This window comes from Chiloscyllium punctatum, chromosome 2, assembly GCF_047496795.1.
Source record: "Chiloscyllium punctatum isolate Juve2018m chromosome 2, sChiPun1.3, whole genome shotgun sequence".
Taxonomy (NCBI): Eukaryota; Metazoa; Chordata; class Chondrichthyes; order Orectolobiformes; family Hemiscylliidae; genus Chiloscyllium; species Chiloscyllium punctatum.
In genome coordinates, this window is record NC_092740.1 from 153,215,730 (window position 1) to 153,236,655 (window position 20,926).

A 20,926-nucleotide genomic window follows, 5' to 3' on the forward strand; every position below is an offset into this window, starting at 1 on the left:
TTTTTCATATTCTTCTGTTTCATGCTTCATTTTAATATTAATTTCTGTACTTATGCAAGGAATTCCATACTTTAATCATGATCTAGTTGTGTTAGGATAATATTGAAAATACTGGATTAGTGGTGCTGGAAGAGCACAGCAGTTCAGGCAGCATCCAAGGAGCAGCGAAATCGACGTTTCGGGCAAAAGCCCTTGGATGCTGCCTGAACTGCTGTGCTCTTCCAGCACCACGAATCCAGAATCTGGTTTCCAGCATCTGCAGTCATTGTTTTTACTTCCTAATATCGAAGATATTCTCAGGAAAAGACAAGGAGGATAAAGCTTATTTGTTTCCACTGGCTGGGGTTCTAGAATTAAGGGGCATAGTCTGAGAATGAGGGCCAGACCATCGAGAGATGTTAAGAACCACTTCTACACACAAAGGATGGGAGATGTTCGGAACCCTCTTCCACAAATAGCAGTTGATGCTGAATCAGTTGTTAGTTTTTAATTCTGTAATGGATAATTGTTTGATAAGCAAGGGTATATGTAGTTAGGCCACAGATCAGCCATAATCTCATTTGAGAAGTGTAACAGGCTCAAGGGACTGAATGATCAACCCCTGTTCCTATGTTCCTACATTCTGTTGAGATGAAACTGTATATAAACTAATGTGTGTGCTTTATGTTTACACGTATATATATTAAAAAAGATATATAGGTATATTATTGTTTACAGCATGTTCAGATTCTTCACATTCTAATTTAAACATATGTGTTAACCCATGTGTAGGAAGTTAACAATTAGCTTGTAAAAGCTTCCAGACCCATAATTTCAAGTAAAAGGAAATTAAGCAGAGTTTCTATGGAATTTGCCAGAGGATTTACAGGGGAACTTTCCCAATTCTGTCTTTCATGTTTTATTCTGTGTTGGCAACTCATTCAAGAGAAAGTCTGTTCTTCTGATATTCTGGCACATGCAGTCAAGTCACTCATCATGCAAGTTGTCTCTGAAGTCTTGGCAGACACAACTTGCTCAGAAAGTAGCGAATTGAGAAGTTCTTCCAATCGCTCTTTCAGAAGAACAAATAGGATTGACCATGCACTGAACAGGAGGGTTTGTTTTTTTTCAGAAATAAGAGAGGTCAGCTAGGTAATTCTTCCTCACAGGCTTCTTGTTTCAACTTATTCCAGACCCCCAAGCACTGTCTATCCAATCGCTGTTCAAATGGTCACAGCAGAGGTCTCCAGACCATGCAGACGAGCAGTTATCACCAGCCACAGCAATTTTGGGAAACACAGTTGAAAACATTCTTTCTCTGTCCACAGTGACCTTTCAATGACTTCTTTTAAAGGAAGCTCTCTCAGTAGTTCCGAAAAAGTTGAATTCATTTTCCACAATTTTTCAAAATACAAGTTCTACCAAAAGCATTAAATATAAAACAACTTTGTTACAAAGTAGAGATGTTTATTCCTCCTTGGTTTCCCACCAACATTCACAATTGGATACAGCAGCACCGCTGTGATTTGCTCCACTGGTGGTGAGATTTCCTATGATGCCTCTGCTTGTTTAAGTTGATGTAAGAGATCCCATCGCTCTACTTAAAAGAAGGCCATGGAAGATGTTCTTGGTGTCCTGGCTAATACCTATCCCTTAATCAACTTAACAAAAGAAAACAGATTGTCTGGTCATTATCACATTATTAATCACATTCATAATGAAAAGAATTGGAGGAATAACACAACTGAAGCATAAACCACAGTACGATCTGATGGATGTCTTTGTAGTGATTGGAACCAGGTGGATCTCATTGATTGTGAGTTCCTTGATTGGAGTTGTTAACCTGGGCCAACCAGGAAACCTGACTGACACATATAAACAGGGGGTTATGCAGGGAGTGGAGTGCATTATTTCCCCCTCCAACTCTATTTTGATTTAGTCCCTACCCTCCCCTTCACTGTTTTGATCACACAGCATTGCCCTTTGATGTCAAGGGCAGTGCTTGTCACTGGCCACTGGGGTGTTTTTCATATCTTCCTGGTGGTGGAAATTGAATAAAGATTCGTGCACTTTGTGTCTCTCACTGTGTCTCACACCTGCACACACACACACCATGGGTGCTGGGGAAAAAATAAGCACTACCGCAGTTAGGTGGTAGTGTGGGGGTTAAATAAGAAGAAAAAAATAAAAATTAAAAAAAATAACCAGGCGATGGGGGCTGTTAGGGCTGACTGCCTGCCCCTCTTCCAGGGTTAAAAAAGAAAAAAAAAGAAAAAGAAAAAAGAAAACAAAAACAAAAAAAAACAGGGGGTTATGCAGGGAGTGGAGTGCATTATTTCCCCCTCCAACTCTATTTTGATTTAGTCCCTACCCCCCCCTTCACTGTTTTGATCACACAGCATTGCCCCTTGATGTTAAGGGCAGTGCTTGTCACTGGTCACTCGGGTGTTTTTCCTATCTTCCTGGTGGTGGAAATTGAATAAAGATTCGTGCACTTTGTGTCTTTCACTGTGTCTCACACCTGCACACACACACCATGGGTGCTGGGGAAAAAATAAGCACTACCGCAGTTAGGCAGTAGTGTGGGGGTTAAATTTTAAAATAAAAAGAAAAAAATATATTAAAAAAAAAGAAAAAAAAATTAACAGGAGATGTGAAAAAAAAGAAAAATAAAAAGCTTCATTTGATGTGAAAATAAAAAAAGAAGAAAAAAAAAAAAATAAATAAAAAAAAATAAACAGGGGGTTACGCAGGGAGTGGAGTGCATTATTTCTCCCTCCAACTCTATTTTGATTTAGTCCCTACCCTCCCCTTCACTGTTTTGATCACACAGCATTGCCCTTTGATGTGAAGGGCAGTGCTTGTCACTGGCCACTCGGATGTTTTTCATATCTTCCTGGTGGTGGAAATTGAATAAAGATTCATGCACTTTGTGTGTTTCACTGTGTCTCACACCTGCACACACACACCATGGGTGCTCTGGGAAAAAAATAAGCACTACCGCAGTTAGGTGGTAGTGTGGGGTGTTAAATCTAAAAAAAAGAGAGAAAAAAAAAACAAGGGGTTATGCAGGGAGTGGAGTGCATTATTTCCCCCTCCAACTCTATTTTGATTTAGTCCTTACCCTCCCCTTCACTGTTTGATCACAAGGCATTGCCCTTTGATGTGAAGGGCAGTGCTTGTCAGTGGCCACTCGGGTGTTTCCTGTCTTCCTGGTGGTGGAAATTGAATAAAAATTTGTGCACCTTGTGTCTCTCACTGTGTCTCACATCTGCACACACACAACTTGGGTGCTGGGGAAAAAATAAGCACTACCGCAGTTAGGCAGTAGTGTTGTGGGGGTTTAAACATAAAGAAAAAAAACAGGAGGGTTGGGGTTCTGTAAGAAAAGATAAAAAACACAGGGGGTTTAGAATCTCCTCCTTTTGGGGACTGACTCTGAGCTGGCTGGTCAAAGCTAGTGTACTGTGCACAAGTAAAGAAAAGGTGACTTGGTGATGGGATACTAGCCTCTGTGCAGTCATTTCAATGCTGTTCTGGTTATTCAATATGCATGTAATTTTTATACTGACTTCAGCACTGTAGACTTGTCTGATATATGAAGCACGTCCACAAGTAAAACATCCAACATAGGATGCTGCACTTGGTTGGGAAAGAGAGGGGGATTAAAATCAGCACTGACCTGTAATTGAATCACTGTCTGAATGTGACTTTCTGGTGCAAAATGAATGGAATAGCTTGGAATGATCACAAAACATTCAAATAATTTATGAAGCAGAAAGAAGCAGAAACATTTTTGCATCAACAAGGGATTTTAAATACAAACAAAATTATACTCAGGACTTAAATTCTAGGTATTTAATTAAAGTGTTTAAGAGTTATCCCAACATATTTGGGATAAATAGTTTTAATATATATTGAGACCAGTAACAGGAATAAAAGCAATTTGGAGCACTGTCTTCATGCAATTATTCAATCAGGCACTGAGAATTGCAATTAAATAAGTAGATTGAACAAATAAGTTAGTTTTAAAAAACATTGAGGTAGTACTATTCTGCTAATGAGATATTTACACACTATTTTACCAGGTTTGTAAACTCAAGACAATATGGTAGGATGAATGGTAGAACAATGATGTATAATTACTGAGCATTATAAGTATTATGATTCATTATATGTTACACAGCTAAAACAAATGTGAACTTGCTTACAAGTTATTTTATAGTTTAAGGGGGAAAGAAGTCATATTAATATAGTTTGCAGGGTTGACGATATATTGTGCTGGAGTTTTGCAATGGCAATGGTGACCGTGCTGAAACAGTTCTTTTGGAAACCACTGTCCCTCCAGACATTCTCTGAACCAATTCCATCAGAAATGTTATTACACGCCTCTGGAGTTCGTGGGACTTGAACCTGGGTCTCCTGGGATATTAAGGACACTGCCACTGCACCACAAGAGCTCCCCAACATTACCCCTCTATGACAATAATAGACATTACTGGAGAAAATCTGCAGGTCTGGCAGTATCTGTGGAGAGAAAGTAGAGTTAGTGTAATGGTCCTTAATCCTAAAGACCTGCTGACTTTCTCCAGCAATTTTTTTTTGCTTCTGATTTCCAGCATCCATGGTTCTTGGTTTTATTTTAGTCTTTTCCCCTTTATTGTTTTGAGTCTGATTTGAAAACATGCTGTTATTTAACATATATTACAAAACTCGATATTTCTGTTCATATGTTCATTGTGGTTGCCAACCTGTTTATAACATTTTGAAATATCCAGACTAACATTTACTTTTATACATACTTCAGGTAGCTCCGAGTTTGGACCACAATGCAAAGCCATTGGGAAGAGCACCAGCAACAATCTAGTGGTGACGAGCAGTCCCATGACAGTCCAGAGAACGGGACTTCTATCAAACCAGACAATTATCCAGAGCAACCACCTAAATCGCACTCTATATCGGCAGATGCACCCAAATCTAAACATTCCTGCATCAGATACAAGGTCTTGCAATGGTTTTGTTTTTTTAATTAATTTGTTGATTCATTGATCTTGTGGTTCCCTATTCTAATGCCATTTTAAAAACTCATCCATCTCTCATGTTACAAATAAGTGGCTTGAACTGAGAAAAGGAAAACCAACACAAAAAGATTTGAAATAGCTGAATTTTTGGCACTCGGATTTGAGGGATGCACTAAAACAGGCTAGAACACCTGAATATCTGGTTTGTTGGGTGTTTAATAAGGAGAAAGTGAGGACTGCAGATGCCGGAGAGTCAGAGTCGAAGAGTGTGGAGCTGGAAAAGCACAGCCAGTCAGGCAGCATCCGAGGAGCAGGAGAGTCAATGTTTCAAGCTTAAGTCCTTGTAGGAATGTGGGGGAGTGGCCCAAAGAGATTGAGATATAAATGGGAAGGGAGTGGGTCGGGGTGGGGGGGGGTGTCAGTAGCTGGGAATGTAATAGGTAGATGAAGGTGAGGGTGAAGGTGATAGGTCAGAGAGGAGGGTGGAGCAGATAGGTGGGAAGGGAGATGGACAGATGGGACAGTTCAAGAGGGCGGTGCTGGGTTGGAGGGTTGGATCTGGGATAAGGTGGGGGGAGGGGAGATGAGGAAACTGGTGAAATCGACATGAATGTCATGTGGTTGGAGGATCCCAAGGCGGAAGATGAGGCATTCTTCCCCCACTATCCTCACCTCCATCCGTGTCTGGAAGGATTAGACCTGGCCTCCAAGCAGCCATCCCTGCATGACCCAAGGTCCTTGGAAGGCAGCAAGTACCTGTGAGTTCACAAGTATCCTCACATCATGTCGGGTCTGATGATATAGAACATAGAATAGTACAGCACAATACAGGCCCTTCAGCCCACGTTGTTGTGTCGAGCATTTGTCTTAATCTATGATCAACCTAACCTACACACTCCTGAGTTTACTGCTGTCTGTGTGCCTGTCCAGCAGTTGCTTAAATGCCCCTAATGTCTCTGACTCTACTACCACCTCTGGCAGTGCATTCTACACACCCACCATTCTCTGCATAAGGAACCTAACTCTTACTCTGACATTTCCCGTAAGCCTTCCTCCAATCACCTTAAAATTATGCCCTCTTGTGACAGTCATTTCTGCCCTGGGGAAAAGTTTCTAGCTATCTACTCTATCTATGCCTCTCATTACCTCGTACACCTCTATAAAGTCACCTCTCTTCCTTCTTCTCTCCAGTGTAAAAAGCCTTAGCTCACTCAACCTCTCATCATAAGACAAGCCCTCCAATCCAGGCAGCATCCTGGTAAATCTTCTCTGCACCCCCTCTAAAGCATCTACATCTTTCCTATAATGAGGCGACCAGAACTGGACACAATAGTCTAAGTGTGGTCTAACCAGGGTTTTATAAAGCTGCAGCAAAACCTCATGGCTCTTAAACTCAATCCCCCTGTTAATGAAAGCCAACACATCATACGCCTTCTTAACAACCCTATCAACTTGGGTGGCAACTTTGAAGGATCTATATACGTGGACCCCACGATCCCGCTGTTCCTCCACACTGCCAAGAATCCTGTTTTTAACCCTGTATTCATCATTCAAATTAGACCTTCCGAAATGATTCACTTTGCATTTCTCCAGTTGAATCTCTATCTGCTACTTCTCAGCCCAGCTCTGCATCCTGTCACTGTCTTGTTGTAGCCTGCACACTTCGACACTATCTACAACACCACCGACCTTTGCGCCATCGGCAAACGTACTAATCCGCCCCTCCACTTCTTCATCTAAGTCATTCATAAAAATTACAAAGAGCAGATGCCCAAGAACAGATCCCTGTGGAACACCACTGGTCACCAACCTCCAGGCGGAATACTTTCCATCCACTACCACATGCTGTCTTCTTTCAGCCAGCCAATTCTGTATTCAGACAGCCAGATTTCCCTGTATCCCATACCTCCTAACTTACTGAATGAACTTACCATGGGGAACCTTATCAAAGGCCACAAACACCACATCCACTACTCGACCTTCATCAACCTGTCTCGTCACATCCTCAAAAAACTCAATGAGGTTGGTGAGGCATGACCTGCCCCTCACAAAGCCGTACTGACTATCTTTAATCAAGCTATGTTTTTCCAAGTAGTCATATCTCTAGCATGTGTCCAAAATCTGGAAGTGATGGTCACAGGTAAATTGAGCACTGATGGAGTGGAAGTGTTTCCTGTTAATGGGTGGCACAGTGGCACAGTGATTAACACTGCTGCCTCACAGCGCCAGAGACCCGGGTTCAATTCCCGCCTCAGGCGACTGACTGTGTGGAGTTTGCACATTCTCCCCGTGTCTGTGTGGGTTTCCTCCGGGTGCTCCGGTTTCCTCCCACAGTCCAAAGATGTGCAGGTCAGGTGAATTGGCCATGCTAAATTGCCCGTAGTGTTAGGGGTAGATGTAGATGTAGGGGTATGGGTGGGTTACGCTTCGGCGGGGCGGTGTGGACTTGTTGGGCCGAAGGGCCTGTTTCCACACTGTAAGTAATCTAAACTCTGCAGGTTGGTGACAGGCTGTTGTTAAAACAACCTGCGGGCATTTTAGTGCACTACATCGAGGGAAGACCAAAGATACTGGACAATGCCATTGCCTGTTTGCTTGGTTGTCCTCCTCATGGGGGAAGGATGTAAACAGGTGTAGTCTGGCAAAAAAAAATCATAGATATGTTTATGGGCCAGGAATTGAGACATGTCTCACAGGTACCCAATTGCTTTTTGTAATTACATTTAAAATAATCCAAACACCTGTAATCTTGATGGCTATTGGGATAGGATTCCCACTCAGCCCTTCAGAGAGTAAGCCCTCCTCCAGCAGATATCACACTTTGTCAACGGTGGTCAAGGGAGATACCGAATCTGCATGTGGTTTCTGAGAGTGATGGATAATGACAGAGAGAGATAGAGACAGGATGGTACATGAGGTTTGGTCATTTTCTGCTGCCTCCTTGTGGGACCTTGCCTCTTGATGATGAGCACAGCAGCCAGTAGAGATGGTTGTTCTCGCTAAAGACGTTGTAATTGCTGTGCCATAGATCTCTGTAACACTTTCCTGCCCATTTCCAATATTCCTTATTTAAATGTGTCTCAGTGCATATTACCAAATCTAGAATAGCCGATTCTCTGGCTCTAGAGCTTGCTACTAAACTGTGTGAAAACAATCCATGAGCACACATTCTCGGGTTCCTTTGCCAATCTGATTAATTCAATCAATGTGTACATTAAAATCAATTATGGTTATTGTTGTAGTGTTGTCAGAAGTACTTGTTTAAACTGTCTGACAGTGAAATAATTAGGAGAGAGCTTCTAATATACAGCCACAGCTTTTGATATACTGCCACAAGTCTTCATATTTTCATTATTTATTATTTCTACCAAAACTGATTCTACACCTTGATCTTTATATTTAAGAGCATATCTCTGTTATTGTACTAACATCAACATTAATTAATAGACCTTCCTGTCTTTCTGAAATGTCACATATCCTACAATGTTATCTTGGTTACCTTGCAACCATATCTCCGTGTTAGCGATCAAATCAGACCTATTTATATCTGCGTGAGCTGCCATTCATCCATTTTGTTACAGATGGTGTGCACACTTGGGTACAGAGCTTTAAGTTGTGTCTTTTTACTATTGCTGCAAACTCTGCCCTTACATGCTGATAAAATCCTAAATTTGTATGACCTGAGGGTTGCTGCTGCACTTAGAATATCAATTCTGTTATTGCTAGCTTGTTCCCTTGCCTTGTCCTCACGAATTTAGCCCATCGTCCCACTCTTGATCCTCTGCTCTATTATGTAGCTGAAATCCTTCTCTCCTGTACTAGTTGTACAACATTGCAGTACTGCTGTCCCAGCTCAAGTGAAGACCATTTAACAGCACAGTTCCCTCTTTCTTTCCTTAGTAATGATGCTATTGTCCTATAAATCAAATCCTACTTCTCCCACACCAATCTTTGAACTAAGCATTTAATTCCTTAATCTCATTTAGATGATGCTAATTTGCTCACGCCTCAGTCAGCAATTAAGAGATTACTACCTTTTGAAGTTTTTTTTTAAATTTTGCACCTTTCTTTTCACACAGTTTCTTCAGAATCTCTTTCCTACAAACCTGTATCATTGGTGCCAGAGTGGATCATACCAGCTTGATCCTCCTTTTCCATTGCAAATTCTTCTGCAGCTCCCTGTGGATGTTCTGAATGCTGGGAACAAACAGGCAATACAACCATCTTGCTCTTTGCTGAAGAAAACTGTGCTTATTCCCCCTTTGTGCTGTCCTTTACTATCACAACATTCCTATTTGCTTCTCTGGTTAAATGATTTCCTGTAGCATAGAGTCATAGAATCCCTGCAGTTTGGAAGCAGGCCATTCAGACCATCTGCTCCTTTGCACCCCCCACCCCGCCCCACCCCCACAACACCCAGAATATCGAGAGTCAGTGCTCAGTCATTTTAATTCAATGTTTTCATTCCACATCTGTGCCATTGTGAGCAAATCCTGGCTCCACTGTTAGAAAAGGTATAACATAAGCTGACCTTGTAAAGTTCCTCTAGTGGGCATCGTCACAAATTTCTTATTTATAGCAGTTGTCAAGGTTAACATAGTGGGGCTCTCTGAAGCATGAGCCTAGCCTGGACACAGCAAACTGTCTCAGTCCGAATGAGATTGAGCTCCTTGACCTAGATGTGGGCTATCTTTTCTAAAAATTGCATTTTGAAACCACAGCAATAAAATAATGCTCTTCAAATGTGCTCATTGTTCTTTCCAACTGAAACTCTATTGTAGTTTATAAAAGTTCACTGTTTGATCATAAAGTGACCCTCAGGAAAGAACTTCCAAGTCTAGCTGATTTTTTCTTAGGTTATTCATTGACAGAATGAAAGCGAGTAGTTATCTCGGGTAAACCGGGCAGGGGGTGGTGGGAGGGGGAGGGAGAATCAAACTTTATGTGCCTTGAAATCACATGATGGCAGAGAAACAATGCAAGGATATTGTTTTACGTTGTCTCTCTGACACTTTCACCACTAATTAGATTTTGTTTTACTGACCTAAGTAATCTATGAAGGAATTTCAAAAATTTCCAAGGTAAGGTGATTTGGTACTCTATAAACATTCCCAAGGCCAACCTCTGAACATAATATTCTGCGTCATTTGTAAACATTACTTTATTCTTTGGCTGCGTCAGGTATGCACTTGGAATGTCTGTGGTTTTAATATGCTATCTATGCTTTTACCCAACTAAACCACTGCAGAATCTTTGTTCATATGAGTGCAAGCGAATATACTTGTGATGTGAAATATTCAAAAGTGCCTTGTTCTCTATTACATCTTAATTTCACAATTAGAAGACTTAGTGCAAAACATTGATTTGGTTTTTGAAATTCTGTCACTATCTTATTTACTTTTGTCACACAGTGTTGTGCTGGGATTGTATAAACTACTACCAACATTTATTTCCTGTAATGGAACATGCTCTTGACACCTTTAAAATTCGCTTTTGATTTGATTATCAGCCTTTAAAAAAAATGTAAGGGTTGACTTGTCTTAGAAATTCAGGTAAGGAGGTCAGTGATCTTGACAGAGTTTTCCTTTCCTTGACATTGCATGATCTGCTGATGTCTGAATCCCTGTAATGATTGTGGGTTGGGAAATCATGGATGGAAGATAATAGCTTGTACACCCGGGGTTCGGCACTTCATACCATTTTTCAAAATGTACATGATGATGTGTTGTTGTCGCTGCCAATCCACTGAAAAAAACTTTTGAAGTTTGTCAGAAAGCAAAATGAGGTCGAATAATGTGAGGACCATGACTTTCTTTTCTTGTTATCTGCGTTTTCTCTGCCAAGGCTTCATTACATTATAATGTTACACAGGTAATGTTAAGCTAATATACTGGATCATCATCAAATTCAGAGATGAATGCATTTATCCAGAAACAGCTTTCACAGCTCTCAAGACAAATATAGATAGAACACATTTAAAATATGTTCAAACACAGTTGAAGAATTTAAAGATCTTTCGATGTTTTGATTCTGAAATGCAGCAAATACTGCTTCTAAAACCAAATTTTCTCCAGTAACAAGGCACAAGAGAAACTAACTTTTAGGAATATAAAAATTGAATTTATTTAGACTCACAGAGATGTACAGCACAGAAACAGATCCTTCAGTCCAACTGGTCCATGTCGACCAGATATCCTAAATTAATCTAGTCCCATTTGCCAGCACTTGGCCAATAGCCCTCTCAACCCTTTCTATTCAGATACTCATGTTGCAAATATGTCACCATTCCTTCAGTGTCATTGGGTTATATTCTGAAACTTCCTCCAATGCTCCCCAAATCATTGGTGAGTTGCCTGTAAGACCAGAAATATGTAGTAGCAGGAATAGGCTATTCAGCACATTACAACTACTCCACCATTTGATGAGATTATAATTGATTTGATAATCTGGAACTCCACTTTACTGCCTTCTCTGTATAACCCTTCATTTTGTTACTGATTAAGAATCTGTCTATCTCATCCGTGAATATACTTAACAACGCAGCTTAAATTCCACCAAGTGGACTGCAGTGGTTCAAGAAGTCACCACCTTCTCAAGGGCAACGAGGGACGAGTTATAAATGCTGGCCCAGACAGTGACGCCCATATCCCAGTAAGGAAAAAGAAGATAAAATGTCGCAATGCGAGAAGAAGTGTGGGAGCATTGCCACACACCATCATGGCTTGGAACTTTATCTCTGTCACTACATCAAAATCATGGAATTCACTCCTAACAGCACTGTTGGTGTATCTCCATCAGTTCAAGAAGGCAGCTCACTACTTGGCTTAACCAACAATGTCCACATCTCATGAATCAAGAAAAAGAAACCATTGGGTCATCCTGTGCCCTGAACATTACAATCTCCAGCGACTAACTCTGCACAGCTGCCAACTTCAGAACACACACAGACAAGAAAAAAGTGATTTCATTACAAATGCTGCCTTTTTGTTTCTGCTGGCTTTGACTTATTTTTCAAAAGACTTCATCTTCCTCCTATTGCTTTTCCCCGATCTAAATTTCCTCTCAGGTTCCTGTACCCCAGTTAGTTTAAATTCTGACCAGCAGCACTAGCAGATCTTTCTGTGAGGATATTGCTGCAGGCCCCATAAAAGTGTCACCCATAGTTCTTGTACAGTTTCCACATGACCTGGAACAAGTCTCATTTCCCCAGCAATCAAAAGCCTTCCCTCCAACACCATCTCTCTAGCCGCACGTTCATTTGCTCTCTCCTCCTATTTCCGCATTGTAGTGTCTGTAGCACTAGGAGTAGGATCAGTGCCAGTAAATAGAATCATAGAATCGTTACAGTGTGGAAGCAGGCCATTAAGTCCATACTGACCCTGCACCCCCAAAACAGCAACCCACCCAGGCTCACCTCATCCCTCTAAACCTGCATTTCCCATGACTAACCCACCCAGCCTGCACATTCCTGGACGCTACAAGCAATTTAGCATAAAGAGTCCACTTAACCTGTAAATCTTTGGATCACCTGGGGAAAACCCAGGAACCCTGAGATTGCAGCTTGCATTTTCATCTGATCTTTAGCTCAGACCTCATCTACTTTTCCACCCATCTTGTTGGAACTAACATGGATCATGATTTCTGGCCCTCCCTCATAAGAATGGTCAGTGAGATCCTTTGGCCCTAACACCAGGGAGAACATATATCACCCTACAGCTGCAGCTGCAATTAGCCTGTTCCCTTACCTATTGAATCCCCTACCATTACTGCTCCTTCACTTTCCTTCTTCCCATTCTGTGCAGACCAGCCAAACATGCTACCGCTGACTGTCTCGGGCTGCAGTCATGTGAGCAACCATCACCTTCTCCTGTATCTAAAATGGAAAGATCAATTTCTGGCTGACATTAATACAGGGGACTGCTGATCCCTTCCTGGTCCACAGAGACTGCCTGGTAGTCACCCATCCTCTTCCTAGCTGAGCCCTGTTAACCTGTTGTTTGGCCATTTCCCTGAATGTGCTATCCATGTAGCTGGCAGCCCCATAGATGCACCAATTACTCCAGCCACTGCTTGAGTTATGGATATTTTCCTAATCAACACACTCCGAGATATTATTGCACTGTATTTGAGCAGATGGGACTTGAACTTAGGTCTCCTGGCTCAGAGGTCAGAACATTAAGACATTGACACAAAAGCCCTACTGCTTGCCATCCAAAACCCCGAGCTGATGTTGTTGATTGTTTCTGAATGTCTGGTTGCCTGGGCCATCCCATACAGTTGAGCAGCCCTCCATAAATAGATTCAATTATAAACTGTAAAAGGAACATTTGATGTTTGCCAAAGTGACAATGATGCAAAGAATTTATCTTATTATTTTTCCTTTCTGTATCTCATTTTATTTTTCTTACTTTCAGTCCATTTTTCTCCCTCTTTCTTTTTATTTCTCGTCTTACACCTGAATTGACCCTAATTCACCATTTTTTTCCCCTCTGTTTTGTTCTCAATTCAAAAACCCATTGACTGTAGAGATGTGCATTTTGACCTGATGCTATTATGTCATTATGGGTTTTCATTTCCATCAATTCAAGGGGAGAAATAATTTTATAATGAAGGATGCAGCAAAACAACAACAGCAGCACTATGCAAGATATACCCCTCAAGTGAATGAGGTTGAACCACTGAAGATACACCAGAATGTTACTGAATATATCCCTGTGGACAGAAACATTGGCTGATTCCAGCCTTGGATGACCATCTATGTGGAGTTTGTATGTTCTCCCTGTAACTGCATGGGTTTCCTCCGGGTGATCCAGTTTCCTCTCTCAGTCACAAAGATGTGCAGGTCAGATGGATTGGCCATGCTAAATTGTCCCATGGTATATCCATGGATGTGCAGCTAGGTTAGCTGTGGTGAATGGAGGGGTTACGGGGTAAAAGTGGATGCTCTTCAGAGGGTTGGTGCAGACTTGATGGGTTGGATAACCTCATCCGCACTGTAGGGATTCTATGATTCTATTGAGATGCCAGCGCCAGGGAGAAGATCATACAACATCTCTTCAGAAACTAGTCAGGCCAGCATCTGGTCCACAGATCTCCTTATCGAACGAGATGTTCCATGGATTGAAGGCAGCTTGGCAGTAAACTCTCTGGTGTCAACTTTGGGAAATTGTGGCAATTTAAATAAATAACCTCACTGGAAAAACAAGGCTCTTAAAACCATTCATGCCAGGGGCAATCAGAGCTGAAAAATGTGTTGCTGGAAAAGTGCAGCAGGTCAGACAGCATCCAAGGAGCAGGAGATTCGATGTTTCGGCCATAAGCCCTTCTTCAGGAACTAAATGACAAATGTTCCTTTAAATGGTCAATGGCCTCTATGTTGGAAGCTTATGACTTTTTTAATGATATCCTACCTGTCAGACTGTCCGAAATCTTATTCCCTGCCAGCTTTCGCTACTGTGCGATACACCTGGGCTGCAGTGCTTGGCTCTGTCAGGACCATAATTTAGCACTACGTGTGCCACTTGCTTTCCAAAATTACTCACACAGCACATGCACTCCTATCAGATTTGGGCCAAGCCAGACTCTATTTGAATAGATCATTGCACTGGCACTAGGGAAGCTTGCAGAGTAGCCAGATAGTAGCCAAACAGACAACTGTCGTGTCAATACTATCAACCATTACATTCCAGTTAAGATTAGATGATTAGGTTCCCTACAGTGTCAAAACAAGCCCTTCGACTCAACCAGTCCACACTGACCCCCCAAAGAACAACCCACCCAGACCCATTTGCCTCTGACTAATGCACCTAACATTATGGGCAATTTAGCATGGCCAATTCACCTGACCTGAACATCGTTGGACTGTGGGAGGAAACCAGAGCACCTGGAGGAAACCAACACAGATACAGGGAGAACACACAAGCTCCACACAGACAGTCACCCAAGGCTGGAATCGAACCTGGGACCTTGGTTCTGTGAGTCAGCAGTGCTCACCACTGAGCCACCATGCCACCCCTCACTTCACCTCGCATTCAGCAGCAGAACAAACCCCTAACCAGTGCTATTTGACAGTGTTGATTAAGGGATTTAGGACCTGAAGAAAACATGCAATGGGGATGCTCATCACTGAACATAAATAGCACAATGTGGGTGGAGCTAATTAGAGAGGCATAGCAAGAGTGAAATATGTGCAGGGTAACATGTGGAGGGGACTGATTGGCATTAGGCAACAGAGTTTATGGAATAGTCTCAGTCATGTAACAATAAGCCTGATATATCTCTGATTACGATGCATTGTAGAATCGATCTCAACATATAAAATGAACTGTGTCAGAAAGAAACCCAAGCCAAAAGACACTTCTTGACATTGCCTTCTCCTTGACCAGTTTGTCTTAAATCCAATCTTTTGGATGTGTGCATAAAACTACATGATTAATGAAAGGGGACCCTAACCAGTCGTGATTTAATTTCTGACTAATTTCTACCAGCTGTTCTTGCGTTATGGACATGATAGTCTATAGTACTGCCATTGAAAGTTGTTGAAATCCATAGGGAGTGGTATTGTACCTGGTGATGGCCATGATCCCGACTCTTAAGCATGCTGCTCAGATCACTTGCTCCCAGTCATTATATCATTAGACTCCTGTCCTCTTAGCTCACAGCATGAGAGAGAGAGAGAGAGAGAGAGATAGAGAGAGAGAGAGAGAGAATGAGAGAATGAGTAGAAGTAATTTAGAGAAGGACAGGTTGTTGGAAGCGGGAGAAGAAAACCAGGAAGTCAATTTGACTCAGCATCTTAAGGGAGCAGTTCTCAAAGCCATGAAGGAATTGTACAATAGACAGTTCCCTTTTATGGTGATAGTACTCACTGAAAGCTGCCAGCTGTTAGACATGCAGTCACATGGAGCTCTCACTTCTCATATGCTCTTCCCAGAGTGGTGTAAGGGATTTGTCCAACATCAGACAGTTTGCCATCCTCTGAGATGTAATGGTGGTGGACAATCTCAATAATCGGAGTACAATGCCTTCTGTTTATCCAGAGAGTTAAAAATCACACAACACCAGGTTATAGACCAACAGATTTTTTGGAAGTAATAGCTTTCAGACTGCTGCCCCTTCATCAGGTAGTGAGTGATTTTGAACTTTCTCCACTCCTGTCCAACACCAGTACCCCACATCATATCCAGAGACTCACAGGGAAGTGTACTCATGTCTTCACCAGAATAGTTTAACCCGAACTGTAGGTTTCCCCATAATATGGGGTGCCGTTGACTGGACAGTTGTGCTTCTGGTGCTACACTGAGATGCAAAGATGAAGTGTAATAGTACAATGTCTACTCCCAAAATGTGCAGCGAGTGTTAGTGCAGGCATATCATATAGCTCAGTGCTCAGTATCCTAATAGTGAAATAACTGCACAGGGGATTTATCTATCCTTATGTTTTACAAAATTTTCAGCACATCCTCTTCCTAACATCAATCTGTTGCATACTGTCTTCAGAAATGTCAAGGTCTCTCTCAGTAGTGAATACTGAAGCAAAGTATTCATTAAGGACCTCCGCTATTTCCTCCAATCCCAGGCAGAAGTTCCCTCCACTATCCCTGATCGGCCCGACTCTCACTCTGGCCATCCTCTTGTTCCTCACAAAAGTATAGAACGCCTGAGGGTGTTCATTAATCCTACCCACTAAAGCTATTTCATGGCCCCTTCTAGCTCTCCTAAGTCCATTCTTCAGTTCCTTCCTGGCTACCTTGTAACCCTCGAAAGTCCCGTCTGATCCTTACCTCCTCAACCTTAAGTAAGCTTTATTCTTCATCTTGACTAGATGTTCCACATCCCTTGTCACCAGGGAACTCATATTCTATGAGGTCCACTTGGTTGACCTTGTTACAACCATGACACCTCTCCCTGCCTCCCGCCCCCAAGTGGACGACATAGGCCAGTGCTTCCCCTTGGAGAGCCTCCTGGGGTGTTTTAGCACTGAGGCAGGTTCCTCTAACTCAGCGTCTGAAATGGGGCAGCTTGTAACGCATCAGAGCTCACCTCTTGCGCCTGGCGAGCATTTCTTCTTCCAGTGGCAAAGGTGTTGAGGCAGCTGCTTCCATTATGCCCATCTCTAATTCGTAGAACTTGGCAATGCTTGATGGAGAGGATGAACCTATAGGTTCTGGTAGGAAGTCACCCTTTATTACTCAGGAACTGTCCTGGATTTTAATTCTGCCCCATTCAGAGTCAGCTACCAGAGTATCAGTATCTCTGAAACTCGCTTTTTTAATCTGTTAGCCAGGGCTCCCTGATTAACAGTCCCAATAAGGGAACTCGTATGCTTTGAGGTCCAGCTGGTTGACCCCATTACAATCACCACAGATAGCCACAATCCTTTACTTTCCCACCATTAGTGACCAGAGGGTAGACTTTGGTTAGCAAGGGCTGAGCACTAACCACCTGGATCATGGCTCCAGTGCAATGCCCACAGTTACCTGTACAGCCCATTAATAATGAGAGTCATGCTCAATGAGAGTCCCCCCATGGCCTGGTTTATGGGGGAGCTGGTGTTTTTCCTATCTCTCATATGCCAACCCATACCCAATCGTGACGAATTAGGTGAAGCCCTGGGCAGCCTGCCCACGCTTGTTCCAGTTGATGGCCTCCAGTGAATACTTAACGGGCATATTGTGAAATGATTTGAGGGGCAGGAGGAGATCAGTAATAGTTGGGAAATCTGGCAGGTAAACCAGCCTGGGCCTCAGCTGGGACATGTATGGGGTACCTCCTTCATGAGCCTCCTATTCCTGCCCCCAGTGCAAGCCCCAACCCCCCAAAGCCACTGGATACCACTCCACCCCTCAATTGTACCAGCCAGGGAATGTCTGCCAGAGAATGAACTAGCAGCAAAGCAGCCTGCAAGAATGGACACAAGCCTAACGGTAACTTCATCAGTCATAGAGTGGAAAATCTTTCCTTAAAGCTCTGCATGTGGCCTGTCACTGAGCAGAACATTGAGCTGCTGAAGCAATATTCCCATTCCGTGGACCTTTCTGGTGGAAACTAGGGATTCTCATCAAAGCATGTAACCAGCCAGTATTGCTCATGGTTACTGCAATATCAGTCTGCTCCATAGAGGCGAGGTAAAAACAATGACTGCAGATGCTGGAAACCAGATTCTGGATTAGTGGTGCTGGAAGAGCACAGCAGTTCAGGCAGCATCCAAGTAGCTTCAAAATCGACGTTTCGGGCAAAAGCCCTTCATCAGGAATAAAGGGCAAAAACAAACATCGATTTCAAAGCTACTTGGATGCTGCCTGAATTGCTGTGCTCTTCCAGCACCACTAATCCAGAATCCATAGAGGCGAGGTCAAGTATCCTTACCCTGCCCCACTGACTTATTGCTGCTGAACATCATTATGCATTGCATTGTCCTGCCCAAAGAAACTCCTCACTCCTACAGGCAGAGGACATTGCTCCCCTGTCCACATCTACACCAAGCCTTGCAGTGTTACTTTGATAAAGCTTCAAGCCTGCACTCTCACTTGAAGTCTCGTGGATCATGCTGACTGCTAGAATAATTTCAAGCACCTGTTCGAAATAAGATGTCCCTTTCCTTCCGCAGGTGCAGGCAGTTTTACAGTGGAGCAGACTCATTTAAATTCATGCTTTCTTCTCATGCCTGCTCTGATATACAAGCATCATGCAGTGCACTTAGCTGTACACTGCAATTATTGTCAGAAATGGACAACATGAGGTTTTCCTGATGCCTGCATCAGAAAGAAGGGGCATTGGTTAAAAGGGCATTGCAATCCTTCTGCTTGTTTTCAGCTGTTAGATATTGCACTCTGTCTTTTTGATAACTTCTATCACAATTCTTTTTAAATTCCATTGTACAGCTCCATTATAAGGTAATTATATGAACATTTACATTGCCAAAATCTCTCATCTGTCTGAATAAACATTGCAGTTTTATCAATTGTGCCTGCTCCCCATTCACATTCAAATGACGGCACATAGTACTCAAACAAATACAAATACTTGCTGGAAAAGCGCTCCAGGTCTGGCAACATCTGTGGAGAGAAATCAGTGTTAATGTTTCAGACCCAGTGGCCCTTGCTCAGAACTGATGGTAGCTTGGAAAAAGTAGCTTTTATGCAAAAGGTAGGGTGGGGGAGGGGGTAAGATTAAATGATTGGTGGAGATAGAGCCAAGGATACAGAAGGACAGTTGGACAGACAAAGAAGTGGATCACGATCCGCCCAGGAGAATGAATAACTACTAATGGGGGCTATTCATGGCTAACAATGGGTTGTGTGTAATAACAGACTATGTGGTAACAAGGCTGTGTGTGGGGGGGTTGAGTTAAGGACACAGAGACAGAGCCTCAAGATCTAAAATTGTTGAACTTGATATTGAGTCCAGAAGGATATAGAGTACCCAAGCGGAAAATGAGGCGCTGTTATTTCAGTTTGTGCTGAGCTTCACTGGAGCACTGCAGCAAGCCTGAGACAGAGATATTTCCCAGGGAACAGGGTGGAGTGTTGAAATGGTACATAATACAATCGTTAAGCTCTGTGCAGTTACTTCAAGTGAACTGTGCTGAGCTTTGTTTTTGAAACATAAACATCCATTCCCTAACAATTAAGATGCTTCCTACAGAACGAAAATTGTGAACTGAAATTAAGTTATCATTTTCTACAGAAACAGATATTTCGGATGTTAGCTGATGTTTTGTCACCGTGAGGTAAAAGAAACTTTGTGACATTTTTGAATTTCTTTTCATCAACTTTTTGTTTCATGCTTACTTTACAGATCCATTACCTCTGGAGGATCGTTAGGCTCAACTGCACTAAGTCTTATAGAAAGCCAATCAACATTGAATGTGAAGCAGGAGTGGCCTCATGGTTACTCAATCCTTCCATCACTCCCATCAAACCAAGGTTCTCAGAATGGTAGCGAACTTGGGGACATGCTGAGCATACCACCTGGAACTGCCATGTCAAATAACAGCACCTCCAACTCTTTGCCATCCTACCTGTTTGGGAATGAGAACAGTTCTCGCAATTCTGCCCGCTCTAACTCTGCTCGATCGAGAAAAAGAGGCCTTTCCACCTCCCCATTTTCAGACGGAGTTGGAATAGACCTAATTATCCGTACATCCCCCACGTCGTTGGTTGCCTACATCAATGGCTCCAGAGGATCACCGGCTGATGTTTCCCCTCAGTCTGAAGTGTGTGGGCACTTCCTTGGCGTGAGAGGTAGCTGCATCCCTCAAGCCTACAATACATCATGTAAAGAGCGTAATCTCTTTACACTCACCGACATTGAAGCTAGTAATGGTGTGTACCAGAGGATGCAACAATTGGAGCAGTCTTCCCTGCACCCCATGGTGATGAACAACATGGTTGTTCAACAGGGTATCTCGGTGATTGGTAATCAGCCGTATGACACATTTAAAAATGATCAAGTGGATGAATTCTCGTCAGGCATGGAAATTCCTTCACTGCCCCAGGGTCCTCCACCACCTTACCATGCCCACCAGCACCTCATGCCCCATTCCCAGCCACATGGGCAGTCCTCCCCACAAGGGACACAGCTGGATGAGGATGGTGAGCCTTCGAGAGTGAATGGAAAGCACTGCTGTCGCTGGATAGACTGCAACGCAATGTACGATGAACAGGAGGAGCTTGTGCGGCATATTGAAAAAGCGCATATAGACCAACGTAAAGGAGAGGACTTTACTTGCTTCTGGGCTGGTTGTCCACGCCGATACAAGCCATTTAATGCTCGCTACAAGCTCTTGATCCATATGAGAGTGCATTCAGGAGAAAAGCCAAACAAGTGTACGGTAGGTGACAAAGTAAAGTTCTGTGTACTGTTCTTTATTTGCTGACAAATCAACACATTTACTGACTCAAGGCAGTCTGAGCTGTCTGACC

The 20,926-nt window shown here is 42.7% G+C and overlaps 1 protein-coding gene across 2 annotated transcripts in view; it reads left to right on the forward strand.

Annotated features, from left to right (window-relative positions):
• glis3 (GLIS family zinc finger 3) overlaps nt 1–20,926 on the forward strand; it is a 593,089-nt gene that overhangs the window by 154,459 nt on the left and 417,704 nt on the right. For both annotated transcript variants that reach the window (XM_072590462.1, XM_072590470.1), the window contains exons 3-4: nt 4,787–4,982; nt 19,800–20,835. In XM_072590462.1, coding sequence (XP_072446563.1) covers nt 4,787–4,982; nt 19,800–20,835 — 1,232 coding nt within the window. The remainder of the gene's footprint in view (nt 1–4,786; nt 4,983–19,799; nt 20,836–20,926) is intronic.